The sequence below is a fragment of the Pimephales promelas genome, chromosome 6, assembly GCF_988280905.1.
Source record: "Pimephales promelas chromosome 6, fPimPro1.hap1.1, whole genome shotgun sequence".
NCBI classification, from domain to species: domain Eukaryota; kingdom Metazoa; phylum Chordata; class Actinopteri; order Cypriniformes; family Leuciscidae; genus Pimephales; species Pimephales promelas.
Genome location: NC_142774.1, coordinates 19,450,910 through 19,468,576, shown reverse-complemented (window position 1 = coordinate 19,468,576; position 17,667 = coordinate 19,450,910). Strand labels below are relative to the sequence as shown.

The following is a 17,667-nucleotide window of genomic DNA, read 5'->3' as shown; positions in this document are numbered from 1 at the left end:
CCCATGGTGTGTTCATGCCTGTTTCTGTTTTTCCAGCAGCTATTGACACGGCATCTAAATCATAAACCTATACCCTCTGTATTTAAGATTTATGTTAGTATTTTTTTTTCACAGCACATACATTTGTTCAACTGCATCTCTAGGGTTTTTTCCTCTTCTCAACAACTGCAAAAACAATGTACAGGTTGATACATTTATCCTGCAGTACCTACCTAACTTTACACAGCCCTGATCTCATTTTAATCATGCATATTTTAAAGTTAGTTCACACCACCCAGACAAATGCAAGCAAACACGTCTGTTGGGTTTTGTCGAATCAATATATGAGAACCCTGTCGGCATATGTTGTGTTGGTCAGGGTTTGTTTTCACCCGACTGAACATGTTTAATCAGCTTTAGTTTTGTGTCTGTTGGGGCAGTGTGAACATGACAGTTATTTTTCATAAAATTCTAAAACCAACTGCAGACTTGATTGTTGGTCTTTGTTGGCGTTTGTCTGTGTGGTGTGAATTGGCACCCAAAAATGAAAATTCTGTCATTCACATAGTAATTTCATTCTTAACCCATTAGACTTTTTTCAACTTCAAAATTGAAATTGTATTTGACAGCCAGTGATCCTCATGCTTATAAAAAAGATCAGTTTTGTTGCATTTGTTGAATTTAGAGATACATGAGAGTGAGTTTTCAATTTGAAAGTTGCCGTGAAATAATAATGCAAAACAAATTATAGACAAAACATGCTTCATTTCTTACTGGTGTTACTGTAATTAATTTACCAATGCACATACGCATATTTCCCCCAGATAATTAATTTCACTCAGATATACTTCACAATACGGATGTAAAGTTGGTCTTAACTTTAATTTCTTGCTTTTTTCATGCAAATATCATATAATTGTAGACATGTCAGTGCATGATTTCTGCCACATCATTTTAGATAATCACTTTTTTTATATACAATAATTGTAAAACTTTTTATTGGAAGTTACTTTTAAATTCCACATTGGTCCTTAAGTGACCTTTATGCCTGTGTGGAGGTTGCTCTCTTCAATTAAATTTAGATAAATTGGATTCATTTACTACAGAGCACTTGGACCAGCTGCCTATTAGCATGCAAATATCACTTAATTTTGCCTTCACATGATTGATTTGGGTTATGATGGAGTTTTGAGGTTCCTGCAAACAGTTTCTTTGTATTTTCACAGAGGAAAAGTCAGTTTAGTGAGGAGTGATGATTATTTCTGCTAGTAGGAAAAGATGCCAATTAAGTGCAAAGTTGAAAAGGCACCTGCAAGTGTGGCAGTATGAACATAGTGCTAACAATGAAGTGGCAAGATAAATGTGTTTTTGGTCTGGACTTTAATCTTTGCACTTCTAACCATTTCATTTTTACGGTTTTGTATGCAGACGGATCCTACGAGCGTTCCCTTGTTGGCGTGGCAGTTTGTGGCAGTACAGAAAGCAATCAACCCTGTTCTAGCCTTCTGTAGAGGAGACACCATCCACTTCCTGCTGGTCTGTTTGAGCAACACTCTTTTAAAAGTGAAAAATGGAGTCTTGATTTAAAGGGATAGTTCACCCAAAAATGAAAATTCTGTCAGTGTTTACTTGTCAGACCTTCGTTCATCTTCGGAAAACAAATTAAGATATTTTTGATTAAATCTGAGAGCTGGATCACTACTGCATACTAGTCCATAGGCTTCTTGAGGATTTGAAACTTGCTGGGCTCGAAAAGTTATTAAAGACATCATTAAAATAGTGTCTACAGTGGCTCAATCTTAACTTTATCAAACGACGAGAATACATTTTGTGTGCAAAAAACAACAAAAATAACGACTTTATTTCAACTATTCATTTACTTCTCTCTCTGCCTCGAGTCAGGTTACTAGTTTAATAGCATAAGCTTTTGTTATTGTGCGTCACACTAATCACACACGTCATGTGTGTGATTAGTGTGACGCACAATAACAGCGTTGGCCAATATTGAGCCTACGTGTGATGTAGCTCTACGCCATCACACTAAGTTAACTGACTAGAAGCGCATAGCTAGAGTAAATACTGACAGAATGTTCATTTTTGGGTGAACTAACCCTTTAAAGGTGAACTGTGTCATTTTTATTCTGTTCGAACATCTCAAGTGGTCGGACATACTAATGGTTTGGGGAGGGACAACTGTACCTGTTTGTCCAAAACAAGGACATATATGATTTAAAGCAGCACTATGTAACTTTTTCAACCTTTCTAATATTTTTCCAAAACCCTTGAGATGGTACATCGACTTACAATAGGTTGAATGACAGGTCTGCCATAGCCTGACAGTGTACTGGCACTATGTAACTTCGGGTTTTGGGTAGGAACCCGAGCACAAAAAGAACTAAAAATTCGACTGCTTTACGACATGCATCACTTCCCCACTTCCTCAAATTCCGACCCGAGAACCCAACGGGGTTTTTTTTTTTTTTTACCTCTCTATGTTGTCATGGCTGAAGCAGGGAGAGTGGCAAAATAAAAGGCTGGACGAGGATCAATATTGGTCCAGCGTTAGCTCGCTGGCATGAGCCAAAGGAGGAGGAGGGGTGCCCAACCGATCCAAGAGGTCCCAACTGCAGCCTGTAGCAAGATGACATAGCTGGATGGTACAATACGTAGTGGACGCGGCGACGGGTGTCTCAAACGATCAGGGCCGGTCCGTGGAATAGGATGAGTGGCTAGGGGCGCCACTCATCCATAGGGTACGCCAAAATGAGCGAACGAGTGATTTATTTTTATACTAATACTATTTTAAAAACATTAAAGGGATAGTTCACTTTGAAATTAATTTTTGATATGTTTTAGTTTACCTCAAGGGCATCCAAGATGTAGGTGTCTTTGTTTCCACAGCATTTTCAATTTTGACATTTTTTGGTCAAACCGTTGTTGTCTGTCAGTCATACACTGGAGGTTAAGGGGGTCCCCTTTCGGTTCACCTCAAAGAGCATGCACAGAGAACTCAAAATTAAACATGATTTATTTCCAAAATTTATTTCCAAGTGAACTATCCCTTTAATTCGTAATACTACCACACAAAACTAATTCCCCCCTACTCCGGTCCAGTGCATCAATCTTCCCCTGCCTAGCAAATGTGTAGTGCGTTAGAAACGGAGCGCACGCACGATCGGTTTACTATTGGTAATTGGTAATGCGTTGTGTGGCTTTGCCCCTCGCCGCATCCAATGCAGACTGCATTGTTTTCGTTTGGGGGCGCTTAACACACTTAAGCATCCCCGTAGAGCCAAGGTGGGCAGCTTGCGCCAGCTCGAGACGTGAAAGTATGATTACTGAGTTTGGTAGAGGATACGTTCTTGCAAGTAAATAACACATAATTAGACCGACAAAATAATCTGTCAGGATGACTATCCTATGTCTGGAGGCTGATAGTCCTGTTTGTTATTTATTTTCTGGTGAAAGTGTCTTGCCTCAGGCTATAATGAAAATCGATTTTTCAAATTTGCAGATTTATCTATGGTAGCTTGATATTATAATATTGACGATATGGCTATTATCTACCACACAAACATTGAATTGTATTGTCATATCCATTATGTAAAACAGTAGCCAATAGGCTAACGTTACTATAAAGACGCTGGCTTGTAAACGTGAGCAACGCGATCTTTTGATGTTTGAAAAAAATAAAGCCCATGAAATTATATTCATATCATATACCAATGTACCTGGGATGAAGAAATTTCAACGCTGGCAGTCTGCCCAAGATGTGAGAACTCCTTTCTTCTGCAGAGTTCGGGGGTATTGCTTGTCAACAAATGCATGCGTGTATTCCTTGGTGTAACCATGACAGATTTTACAACAGTAGTAGAAGACAATACTGTTTCCCAACTGTAGGGGGACCGTGAGAGCAAAATTTCAAAAGTGACGTAATGCTGCTTTAAGGAGAAAACTACACGATGATGAGGCATAACATCATGATCACCTGCGTAATATGCTGTTGTACCTCTGTGTGCTGCCAAAACTGTGCTAACCTGCCGAGGCATGGACTCTACAAGACCTCTGAAGGTGTCCTGTAGTATCTGGCATCAAGATTTTAGCAGCAGACCCTTCGAGTTCTGTAGGTTGCGAGGTGGAACCACCGTGGATCAAACTTGTTGGTCCAGCACCACAGATCTGGAGGCCAGGGCAACACCCTGAACTCTTCATGTTCCTCAAACCATTCCTGAACAATGTAGTGTGGCAGGGTGCATCATCCTGCTAAAACAGGTCACTTCCACCAGGGAAACACCATTGTCATGAAGGAATGTGTCTGGTCTGCAACAATGTTTAGTTAGGTGGCACATGTCAAATGTATGTCCACATAAATGGCCGGACCCAGTGTTTTCCAGCAGAACATTGCCCAGAGCATCACATTCCCTCCACCGACTGTCATCTTCCTCATGCATTGCATCCTGGTAAATGGTAGCATCACTTCCCCAGGTATATGGCACACATGTTCACATCTGTCCACATGATGTCAAATGTAGCAAATGCAACATTTAATAATATACATAAAATATATTTAAGGGGGCCGAAGGCCAATTTAGCTCAAAGGGAAATGATTCATTGATTTGCAATGAATCTATGGAACCGAATCACTGAACCAAGCAAATGACTCGCTTAGAATTCATTTGAACGGGCCATAATTATAACCTTTGCAAGGATATAAATACCAAATCTATAGTGAAACACTATGTCTTAGCAAGGTAACTTTAGATCGAACAGTACAAGACATTAAATGTGCAAACACAACACAAGGCAATTATCTTTTCAAATACATGGAAGACTTTATTAGCTATTCTAAACACAAAACTAAGGTCTAAGCAAAATCACACACATTCATACAGTCACGGAGAGGGAAGAGTGAGTTGGAAAGAGTGAGAGAGAAAGTTTCAACTTTCTATATGCACGCAAGACATGACCTGAAAGGACCACCAAGCGTTAATTTAAACCTTCGTTTCTTAGAGGTTTACGAAACTTGGTTATTCAATTTACATTAAAGCATCAGTTCAGTTAGAGTCTGAAGGGTTACTTGCAAGTTAATGCGTGGCTTTGGGAGTTCCCTTTGTCTGCTTCATAGAAGGGGGGTGTCTCGGGTCCTCGTGGCTGGTTGTCTTTGAAGTGCCTGGAGGGATGTTTGGAGCTGCCGATCACGTGTGGTTGGCAGGCAAATGAGAGTCTTTATGCTTCGAAGCACGTTGCGGAGAGCTGTTTGAAACGAAGCTTTGCAGCAAACTTAACTTTGAAACGAGACTCTTACGGAAAAGACAATAAAGGAAAGAAATGAAAGTAAGGCGAGTTGGATGGCTTGAATGAGCTGAATTGTAACCCTGATCTTGAGGGGTTATTCGTCTGCTGGTCGAATTTGGTCTAGTCGATGTAGAAGCATGCACACACGCTCTTTGTTTCAGAGAGAAGCAAGAGCAGAACACTCTCTTGCTGGTTTTAGAGAGAGGCACGAACTTAACGGTTACAGAACTGAACGAACTCAAATGGGTCGAACAGAAAACTGAACACGAGCAAAAATCTGAACATGAGGTGATTTGTTCAAATCTTTAACTTAGACTTTAGTCCAACCTCCCAGAAACTTCTGGCCAATGACATAATGGCATGATTTTAGGAGGTGGATCTACTTCTTATCATAATTTATGCATGGTCTGTGAGCTGGTCTCCAGCACTTAGCAGAGAGACAAGAGACCATAGTTTAAACCTTATATATTATAATCATAAAACAAAGCATTTTACACAGATTTCAATCAAGCCATTTTTTGAATCAAGAGAATACGATTCGTTTGAGAGTAAACGAGGCATTCACACTTCTAATGGTTGTATAAAAATTACAAGAGTTAATAGTTGGCAACAATTACATGATTAATATGTAATCTAAGCATTAACAGACTACAAACACATTGTAGAACGCATAATATCCACACACACATATTTTGCAGGGACATTAGCAAACATAATTAAATGTTTGAGTAGAAGTTCATTGAAAATGGTTCTGAAGTGAGTTTGATTTTATGTGGGAGATCTCACAGTGAGGTGTCAACTTGTGGGGGAAGAGGAAAGATGTTCTGTGGAACATCTTTGTCAGGGGATCAAAGGAGTACCCCTTTCTGTGGCATTCTGTTGGTCTGCAGGACCATAAAAAGTCTCTTGAGGGGGGGTTTATTATCCCCCAAAGCAGACCCTTGGCGCCGTTCCGTGAATCTGGAATGTGGGCTCCAGAACTTTTGGAGTGTTGAATCCATGTGAATTAATCCCATGAGAGATTAATTTGATTAAGTTGACTCTTTAGACCAGATAACCTTCCACTTCTCCAAGGTCCTGTTCCGATGCCCGCATGCCCATTGTAGGTGCTTTCAGGCATCGGTGGGCCTGTTGTGGTTTGTCCCTTTCAGACCACTCTTGGTAAATTCTCACCACTGCTGACCAAGAGCAACCTGGAGCTAGCCTTCATTTTTCAAAGATTCTCTGATCTAGTTGCCTTGTCATAACAATTTGGGCCTTGTCAAAGTTGCTCAGATGTGTATTCCTGCCCATTTCCCCTGCATCCAACATGTGGATTAGGAGAACTGATTGTTACTTTACCATCTAAACTACACAGACCCTAATATGTGGCTTTGTTAGGATATGATCAACAGTATCCACTTCACCTGTGACTGGTCATAATGTTTTGGCTCATATATATATATATATATATATATATATATATATATATATATACTGTATATGGAGAAACTTTTGCTGATTGGCACACAAGGATTTTTAGGACCAAATTACCTGAGCCTTAAGGCCAATTTATACTTCTGCGTCGAGGGTACGCCGTAATGTGCGGCGTTGGCTACGCACGTAGGCAACGCCGTTATGAGCATTTATACTTCTGCGTTCAGGTCTTGTTGCTCTGCAGTACTGCTCCGAAACGCTAGTTGGCGGTGGAGAGTTTTAATGTTCCACTGTGTTTAGATTCCTCGCGGTTAGGGTACTACAAGCAATAGCGATTGAAAGAGAGTGGATCATGTTGGAGTTGGAGCTTATTGAGGTGGAAAAACAGTTCACTTTAGTGAAATTACTAAAACTGAAAGGCAGAAATAAAAGAAGACGTCGGAGGAGATGGTACGTGTGGAAATCATAGACAGTGATGGAAATGCGTGAGAAGGTACGTGCGGAAATGCGTAGAAGGAAATGCGATGCTACCAAGCCGACCAATCACCGATCTTGCGGTCCGCGTCGTCGCGACGTGTAGTTACATTTTTGAGGAGGTGCGCGTCAGGCGACGGCGAAGGGTACGCGCAATGGGACGCGTCTGTGCGTATGCTACGCCGTACCTATTGCGCACACCCTACACAGAAGTATAAATTGGCCTTTAGATTAGGGGTGTACGATTAATCAAATTAACTGAAATCACAATATGGCTTGTTGAGATTATCAAACTGCAAAGACTGTGATTTAATTAAATAAATATATGTGCTGTGTTACAGTATGGAGAGAGGCACTATGTACTTTTACACATGAGAAGCTTATGATCCGCTGTGTCTCGGAGTAGGGTTCAGACATTTTTGTTCAGACATTTTTGTTCAAATTGTGCAATCCGGAAAAAAAAAAAGCATAGAAAACCTGTAGTCTATTTGTGTAAATTTAATTTTAAACAGAATAGCAAAATACAATTGATTAATAAATAAATGATGATATTGATTATAAAATAAGTAATAACAACAAAAAAAAGGCCAATATATGCATACTTGGGCGTCAATGGCGAACAGTGCTTTTTGAAACCTGATGGTGTAGCTACAACATCTTACTGCATGGACTAACTGGGCCATGCTAATCAATCAAACCTTGACCCCTTGGTCCGAACTGAGGTCATACAATAATCAACCCAATCTATTGTTTTGGTGCACAGGTTAAAAAAGATGAGTCTGGCACCATCCATGTCATCAAACAGAGACAGCTCCAACTCAACTGTGACCTCATCAATCTGAGCGTGAGTCGGACCCTGACTAACCTTCATTTGAGTTTGATTACTTTTATGGCAACGTGCAGTTTCATGTTTTCTCTTGTCTATTGGCAGTGGATAAACCCCCGTACGCTTGTGTTAATGGACAGCACAGAGAAGCTGCGAGTGGTGGATCGGCCCAGTCAGGAGGAGCTGGAAACAGTGGACATGGCTGAGCTGCAACTGGTTTACAACAGCTGCCATTTTAAATCCCTCGCTACCGGTGGAAATGTCAGCCAAGCACTGGTAAGAACCAGGATGATGACATGCCAAAACTTTCACCATTTGGTCTGGTGCATGTTGTAGCTTATAATGTGCAACAGCAAATGCTCTGTTTTTACGCGAGCTTTGTTTAATTTAAAGCATAAAAGTATTTAAGAATGGGAGAAAAAGTATTTGTTCGCTATACCTAAAGAAACAACAAAACTATGTGAATCATGTCATTGGATCAAAAACGCATTAAGAACCATTATAAATTATTTTTGTCATTTGAAGTAAAGCTTTAGTAAAATAAAACATAACCCCTTTGCAATAAATTAACAATACAATTAGTAAAACTGAAATAAAACAAATTAAAGCTAAATATTAAATAATAATAATAATAATAAAAAGACAACATCATATAAAATTAAATAAAAATATGAATTCAAGTTCATATTCATACTCAAGTAAAATTATTTAAGTTTGTTGTGAAATTTCAATTATAATTGTACTATGTCTATTCACATTGCTTAATGGAAGTTGTATGCCAGTGCACTTTTTGCTGCATTTCTCATTTCCATGGTAACCCTTTTGATTGTTGGCTCAAGGAAGATTACTCTTTAGACCCTCATATATTTCAATGGAGGAAATGAATGGGATTTTTAACTAATCCTACTGCCTTATTCTGTCCTTGAAGTTTCATGTAGATATGAAGGTTAATTTGAGCCCAGCAGTCTACAATTTACATATGATACACAATATACTTTAGGCTGAGACCAGGTTGAGAGACCAGCTGAGAGCAGAGATTTTAGATTCATATGGGTCATTAGGTTCAGAAACGCATGAAGAACCCAATTTATGAGATGTGAAGTTTCTTTCTATAGTTCCTCTACTGTTTGTGTTTGGCATATAGAGACTAATGAGTTTTTGTTGTTTGTATATAGTGGTGAAGACATTAAATCACTATTCCTATGTGCATCTTCAGGCACTAGTTGGAGAGAAGACATGTTACCAGTCTGTTTGCAGCTATGCAGGGCAGATTATGTATCTGGGAACAAAGGTAAAGCCACTCATAATAACACTAAACACAAACACATAAGAATGGCCTACTGCCTACGTATTTCTGCTAAAATTTCAGTTCTACGCAATTAGTATTTTCCCATAGGTACTAGCAAACTATCATAACTGTCATATTGCTAATAACTAGCAATCACAACTAATAATATAATTATTGTAAAACAAAACATTTTAGCACTATTTTAAAACATAGCATAGTTTATATGCATTCCAGAAACTTTAAATACCTTTACTTTGTTTTATCCTGTTGTCGTGAGAGTTAAATTTTGTCCGGAAATTTCTCAGAATTTTGATACACTTCATTGCAACGGATGTTGCGGTGGATACTGAGGCTAAGGGCCACTTTACACCTGGCCACTTCATGCATTTTCTGTGATCGGATTGCTATCCGATCGTGAAAAGACCAGGTGTAAATGCCCCCCGAAACACATTTGAGACAGATTTGAATCCGATCACTTAAACCACATCAGAAGGTGGTCTGGGCCGCATTCCAGATGAAACTGGACATGTGTAAATGCATCTGGTTGTTGAAACCACATATGTAAATTTTACTCCTCCCAAAAATGCTAAAAAAATAAACGTGTGAGAGCGAGTTATAGGCTATATGTCATGTTATTTTAGTCAGATATGACGATGCTACTGCGACACGCATCACCTCAGATGAGTAGCTGAACGCCTATCAAGCCAACGCGCCGCAATCTATCGCAAATCAAAATGAAAGTAAGACGCAGATGATTAATCTTCATTAAAAGTAAAGAATTGAAATGATCTTACCAGTTCTGTTGTCGCTCTCTTATAGTCTTTGCTGATTTTGAAATTAGCCGATGATCAATAAAATTCAGCTCATATCTGTTAATTAACACTTCATTAAATCTATAGCACAGGAAGTGAAGATCGGATTTATATCCGTCTTGCAAAAACACATTTATGTGACCAGGTGTAAATGGAATCGTTTTGAGAAATCCGATAGCTATCCGATCTGAGAACGCATGAAGTGGCCAGGTGTAAACAGCCCCTAAATGCAGAAGGAGCAATGCATAGAGTCCATTGTCTCCACCAATTGCCAATTACAATTTGATATATGTTCAATCAATATTTCTGAAATATTTGTTTAAATTAATTTACAATTCAATTGAAATAAATGCTTGACGTTTTGCTGCAGTGTTTTGTATCCTCCTTTCCAAATAGAAACTACTAATAACCAAATGAAAAGCTAGTTAATAATGTGAAAAAAAAAAAGAGTTCACTATGCTGTAGGCAGCCACATCTTTAAATAAATGCATGCACTTAGCTCTAAATCTGTATTTAATTTGACAACTGCAAGAATAAGGATGTGGAATCTGGCATAGTAGCAGTCATCACGTGACTTTTCTTTCCCTCATAAGAGCCTTTTGGGACAGGAGAACTGAAAGAGTAATGTATTTTGTATCAATGTAATTTTATTATTAACTGGTTTCCATTTAAAAATACAATGATCTCTTTTGGCCTCTCTCTGTGGTCCTCGATTAAGAATGGAGGAGAGGTGACTTCTTTTCAAATGTAAAAACTTGCTGAGAAAAGTGTTGGGAAAATCATTTGAAAAACTGGATATTGGAAATTCCGTCTTTAGCTGATTTGATGCACATATTGAAGGAACACTCCGACTTTTTGGGACTTTAGCCTATTCACCTTATCCCCCAGAGTTAGATAAGTCCATACATACCTTTTTTCATCTCCGTGCTTGCTATAAGTCTGTTTGACGCACCCACCACTAGCCTAGCTTAGCAGAAAGACTCGATGTAAATGGTTGCAGCTAGCATACTAATCTCAAATAAGTGACACAATAACGCAAACATTTTCCTATTTACATGTTGTGATTTGTATAGTCACAGAATGTACAAATAACAAGGTCATATGAGACACAGCCATCATTTAACCATATAAATATTGGGAACTATATTCTCAGAAGGCGAAGCCCTGCTACTTGGGCAGATTGATAACCGCAGCATCGAGATGCACCGTGGTTAGGAGCAGAGAGTTCGCTCAGAGTTGGAGTTGTAGAGTCGGCAATTACTAGAATGTAAAAGCATAGTTTACAATCATGGGTGTTAGTTGTATTGTAGCTGCAACAATAAACAGGGGAGACCGGGTAATATACCATGATTTTTCATATAATTTTTACCAAAAACGCATTCTGACTAATAAATATCACAGAATATGAATAAAGAATTATTATTACAGTAATTTATATGAAATAACAAACTTGGGCGGGCAAAATATGCGACATTAGCAGTCCCTATAATGTTAGAATTGCCTTGTGCTTTCCCCATATTCTAGCCTATTGTAATGCAATTATATTACAGTATATAATTCTATGCTGTTGAATACATTTGGTTCAGCTGTAATAAGTTGCATTTAAAATATATAAATTACTGTAGTAATTCTTTTTTCATGTTCTGTGATATTTATTAGTCAGGATGTTTTTGGTTGGAATTCTATGAAAAATCATGGTATTACCCGTTCTCCCCTGTTTATTGTTGCAGCTACAATACAACTAACACCCATGATTGTAAACTATGCTTTTACATTCTAGTAATTCATCTTTGGCTAAGCCACGCCCTAGAATGTAGATTGACCAATCACAGCGCAGCCAAGAACGAGCTCCCACAGAGGTCGTGCACTTTTTCATAGCGCTCCATTGACTTTCAACACAGGCGTCTCATATTTTTGGTCTCGGCAGGCTATTACCGTTGTAGTTTTATCCAAAATATGGTTAAACGTTGTGCCTCGGGCATTTGTAACACAGATACGCGTTTCTGGTTGGAGGGGGGTATCTGTTTTTTCCCTTCCCAAAACCGAAGTAAAATCCTGACAAGTGTCGTGTTTGGATTAAACTGTGTGGATGTCCTCAGACAGCTAAACCCCGCAAAGATCAACAAGCACATCTTTTTTTTACTTCTAACCTTACTGTGAGTGTGAAGTTATACTAGTTAGACTGTTTTATAATGTTTTAGGTTATGATTTCGGTTCTCATACCGGTTGTTGATACGCTAGCACACGCTGCTAACAACGTTATACTCGTGTAGTCCGTTTGCTTTGTAATAACGATTATAGAAGTGAATAGAGACCTACCCAGCTTTGAATGAGCAGTGTTGCTCCCTGATATTGTTAGTCCCAGCCTCCGTCTCGATTAGTAGGAAATGCGGTGGTTCATTTTTTGACTGTGACCGGTAACGTTATGCTTTTGCCTCTAATTTGGATGCCTTGTTGTTTCTTGCATTTCACCTGTATGTCTTGAATATAGCCTTCGAATGCATATTGCAGCCCCTTTTGCCTACTTCTATCGGACACTTTATTTGCTGCTTTTAGTGCTTTATAAAAGTTTGATAACATTTCAGCAGGAAGAGATGTTACAGCATAAGCCATGCAGAGCGCAGATGAAGTTTGACGGATGTAGCAACAGTAACTAAGCTGACTCTCTTACTTGCTGAATTGCTGACTCTATTACTCCAACTCTGAGCGAACTCTCTGCTCCTAACCACGGTGCATCTCGGTGCTGCGGTTATCACTCTGCCCAAGTAGCAGGGCTTCGCCTTCTGAGAATATATTTCCCAGTATATATACGGTTAAATGATGGCTGTGTCTTATATGACCTTGTTATTTGTACACTCTGTGACTATACAAATCACAACATGTAAATAGGAAAATGTTTGCATTATTTTGTCACTTATTTGTGATTATAGAGTTGGAGTATTAGTATGCTAGCTGCAACCATTTACATCCAGTCTTTGTGCTAAGCTAGGCTAGCAGTGGGTGCTTCAGACAGAGTTACAGCACGCACGGAGAAGAAAAAGGTATGTATGGACTTATCTAACTCTGAATAAGCCAAAGTCCCAAAAAGTCAGAGTGTTCCTTTAAACTAATTAAATGTTTTGATCTGGGGCTGTATTCACAAAAAAAATTATCTTACCAGTAGAAGTACTCCTAAATTGCACTAAAATATTTTAGCTAGGAGTTTCCTCTTAAAAATTATTCACAACGCCTTTCAAACCTACTCTTAGTAAGGAAAAATGACAACTCCTAAACTAAGAGTGAGTCTTCGTTGCTATCGATGACGTCTATTCTCATGCACGAGCTTCCTCGCAATGATTGGTTGTTAGATGACAGGGCCATCATGCGGAACATAACACAGCAACAAATCATGGAATTACAACGTCTAAATATGTCTGTGTCCTACACAAATTAATAATAAGAAAAAAAAGTAATGTCATCAAAATTCATAGGCTATAATGACATGTTTGTGCAGGCCCCAGTGAAGTGTAATTCTAAAAAGGCAGAGATAGTCATGAATGAAATTATTCAAGGTAGCCTAAGGGCATGCAGCGTTCACATATCGCGTCTTTTGCGCGCTGAGGTTCGTTATTTTAAATGTAGGTGTGAGCACCGTTTTTTCCAAGCGCGTCCATATGGAGCGCACCGTTGGTCACGTGACAAGAACCAACCGGAGCGCAACCGCCCTAGCACTTTGGAAAAGGGAGAATGCGGCGCCTTGCGTTTTTAGGCGCTATATGTGAATGGTGCCTAATACCCTAATGAAAACCACCACTTGCCTAATAATGAAAAAACGACACTTGCATTAACACTTGCTTTAACTGACATTCTATTAGCCTAACTAGACTACTTAAAGCAATGAAATGTTGCTCCTATTGAACTAATGTAATAGTTGAATGACGGCGGATTATGAACTCGCCAAAATGGAAAAGAAACCCCAACTAGACGCAGGATCAGTTACTGCTGCTGACCCAGTTGGTGCTAGAAAAAAAACTAAAAAATAATGAAAGTGAAATTCGGCACTGGGATAGTCAAGTCAAGTCACATTTATTTATATAGCGCTTTTCACAAAACAGATTGTATCAAAGCAGCTTCACAGTGATAACATGAAAGTAGTACAACACAGATCAATAATATTGTTAAATATTAAATATCCCCAACTAAGCAGGCCAAAAGCAAGGCAACAGTGGCAAGGAACCAAAACTCCATCAGATTGGATGGAGAAAAAAACCTTGGGAGAACCCAGGCTCAGTCGGGGGCCAGTTCTCCTCTGGCTAACATTCATATTGTTTATATATAAATATTGTTTATATATAAAACGGCGCCATAACATATCGCCGGCGTTGAGTCTTCTCTTCACAGGCGTTGGTCTTCTCATCACAGGCGTTGGGGCATCCGAAATCCCTGTGAGAGGCTGGATACAAAACTGGACCTGACGAACGCGTCCCGAGATAACAGCAGAAAGGCAGATAGGAAATAATTAGCATAGCTGATGTTCATAATGATTTCCATTATACGGCAGTCGGTGTTAGAAAACCACTATGTCACAAACTTCCGCAACCCGAACTCTCCGCAACCCAACCATACGCGCCGACCCGTTTGTCTAAAAGGCTGTCGAGCCCCACTGGTGCGTTAAGCAGTTTCAGTGGCAAACGGTTCCGTATGGCATAACAGAGGACTAAAAGGTAAGCATTATGTGAATGCTTGACTAAAGAGATGCATCTTTAATCTAGTTTTAAACTGTGTCAGCGAGTCAGAGCCTCGGACCGTATCGGGAAGGCTATTCCAGAGTTTTGGAGCTAAATGTGAGAACGCCCTCCCTCATTTACTGGACTTAGATATCCTAGGAATGACCAGAAGCCTCGAATTTAGTGATCTTAAGGAACGCGCTGGATTGTAGGGCGAAAGAAGGTCCATAAGTACATAGGAGCTAAACCATTTAGGGCTTTATAGGCCAGTAGTAGTACTTTGTAGTTGATCCGGAACTTAATAGGTAACCATTGTAGAGATGATAAAATCGGTGTTATATGATCATATTTTCTTGACCTAGTAAGAACTCTAGCAGCTGCATTTTGTACTAACTGTAGCTTGTTTATTGAGGATGCAGGACAACCGGCTAATAAAGCATTACAGTAGTCTGGTCTCGAGGTCATGAATGCATGAACTAACTTTTCTGCATCAGAAACAGATAGCATGTTACGTAGCTTAGCAATGTTTCTAAGGTGGAAAAAGGATGTTCTTGTAACATATGAAATATGATTTTCGAAAGACAAGTTGCAGTCTAGTATAACACCCAGGTCTTTTAATGGATAAAGTAACAGGACATCCGTCTATATTAAAGTTGTATTGTGAGAGGTTTTGTGAGTAGTTTTTTGGACCAATAAGTAATACCTCCGTTTTATCTGAATTTAATAGCAGGAAATTACTCGTCATCCAGCATTTTATATGTTTGAGACACTCTGTCAATTTAGATGAGTTAGTGTTTTCATCTGGTCGTGATGAAATATATAATTGAGTGTCGTCAGCATAACAGTGGAAATTAATTCCATGTTTTCTTATAATATTACCAAGTGGCAGCATATATATTGAGAATAGTAGAGGGCCTAACACTTTGATTTTTCCCCATTTAAACAGAGAAAATGATAACGGTCCGATAAGTATGATCTAAACCAGCTTAATGCCTGTCCCTGAGCACCAGTGTAGTTTTGTAGTCGATCCAAGAGTATTTTATGATCTATAGTGTCGAACGCAGCGCTAAGATCAAGTAGAACTAGTATTGAGATACAGCCTTGGTAAGAAGCTAAAAGTAAATCATTTGTAATTTTAACTAGCACAGTTTCTGTACTATGACGCGGTCTGAATCCTGACTGGAATTTTTCATAGATATCATTTTATTGCAAAAAAGAGCACAATTGATATCAAGCAAAACTTGACATGGAAGAGGATTTGTTTGCAGATCAATGCAGCATTCCCGCTTGTTTCGCGGACCCCGGACAACTGTGAGAGGCGCTGGTGTGCGCTGCAATCCTTTGTGAATAGGTCTTAGTGAGTTAGTAGTCCTCTCGACTTTTTTTAAGCTGTCTCAGACTTAAGCCACTTTCCGACCGGAGGGACTTTTGCAGTTCCTAGAACCTAACGTTCCTATAACCCTTTTTTTCTTGTGTTCCGACCAGACTATATTGGGGATTTTTTTTTTTAGTTCCTCAGACCATAGTTCCTATAACTCTTTCAGTACCTAGTGAGGACTTTTTTTAGTTCCCTTTCCCTAGGTCTACGTTGATTGGTTCAACTTATAAGTCATGCCCACTGTCAACACGGAACTTGTAGCGCGCTGTCTGCCATATGCTGTGTGTTTTTGCAAAACATTACAACGAGGATTAAGACAAACATAACGCATTCAACCAGCTAATTGCTAATGCTAGCTAAACTTACCCGTCGTTTTGTTCGCCTCCTGCGCTCTGCTTTTTTATCTTCTTCCATCATATTACTTAATATCATATTACGCTGGAGCCTTTGTCTTCTGTGTTTCTCTTTACAGAACTCAAGCATAATCTTTAAACGCCGCCGGTCGTTCTCCATTATTAAGGTCCCGGCAAGGCAGAACAGGAACATTGCAATAGCCTCCTCCATGCTGGTTTGTTGTTGTTGTATGTGGTCGCGCTATGTCTAGTGATGACGCTAAAGACCGTCGCCGTGCTTGCGTTACCCCTCCTACCAGTTCCTATGGCCACTTGGCCAGTGCGAACGCAAGCAGAAAAACCGAGTTTGGGGGAGAGTAGTTCTTAGAACTGTTTAGAAGTGGACAGTTCCTATAAGTTCCTGTAACTACTTGGTCGGAAAGCGGCTTTAGGTGCTACTTTTAGGGCTAAAATGCTTCGTGAATTACTCTTCGTGAAAAAAAATGAGGAGTCCTAAAGTTAGGAGTGACACGCCCATTATTTTTAGGAGGTGCTCCTAAATTCGCCAGTTAGGAGCTACTTTTAGCCTTAAAATTCTTTGTGAATATGGCCCCTGAACTAGATTATAAGGGATTATGCCAGTCGCCATGACACTCAGTGTGTTGTCCCTGCTTAACTTGATCCTCAAGATTTTCCTTGCCAAAGACACTGAAACTTGTCATGTATTGGTTAGGAAGATTTAGCTTTATTATATTTCTTTTTTAGGTCTACATCTGGGGCCATATTCACAAAGAATTTTAAGGCTAAAAGTAGCTCCTAACTGGCTAATTTAGGAGCAACTCCTAAAAATAATGGGCGTGTCACTCCTAACTATAGGACTCCTCATTTTTTTTACTAATTTTTTTCACTAATTCACAAAGCATTTTAGCCCTAAAAGTAGCACCTAAGTCTGGGTCAGCTTAAAAGAAGTCTAGAGGACTCCTAACTCACTAAGACCTATTCACAAAGGATTGTAGCGCCTCTCGCAGTCGTCCGGGGTCCGCGACACAAGCGGGAATACTGCATTCATCTGCAAACAAATCCTCTCCCATCTCTCACGCTTAGTTTTGCTTGATATCCCAGTGCCGAATTTCACTTTTATTATGTTTTTTTTTTCTAGCA

General features: G+C 39.4%; 1 protein-coding gene across 2 annotated transcripts in view; it reads left to right on the top strand.

The window, feature by feature from the left end:
- Window positions 1-17,667, top strand: part of vps8 (VPS8 subunit of CORVET complex) — a 227,900-nt gene that overhangs the window by 11,561 nt on the left and 198,672 nt on the right. For both annotated transcript variants that reach the window (XM_039657435.2, XM_089132237.1), the window contains exons 12-15: window positions 1,408-1,515; window positions 7,928-8,008; window positions 8,096-8,266; window positions 9,207-9,281. In XM_039657435.2, the coding sequence (XP_039513369.2) occupies window positions 1,408-1,515; window positions 7,928-8,008; window positions 8,096-8,266; window positions 9,207-9,281 (435 nt within the window). The remainder of the gene's footprint in view (window positions 1-1,407; window positions 1,516-7,927; window positions 8,009-8,095; window positions 8,267-9,206; window positions 9,282-17,667) is intronic.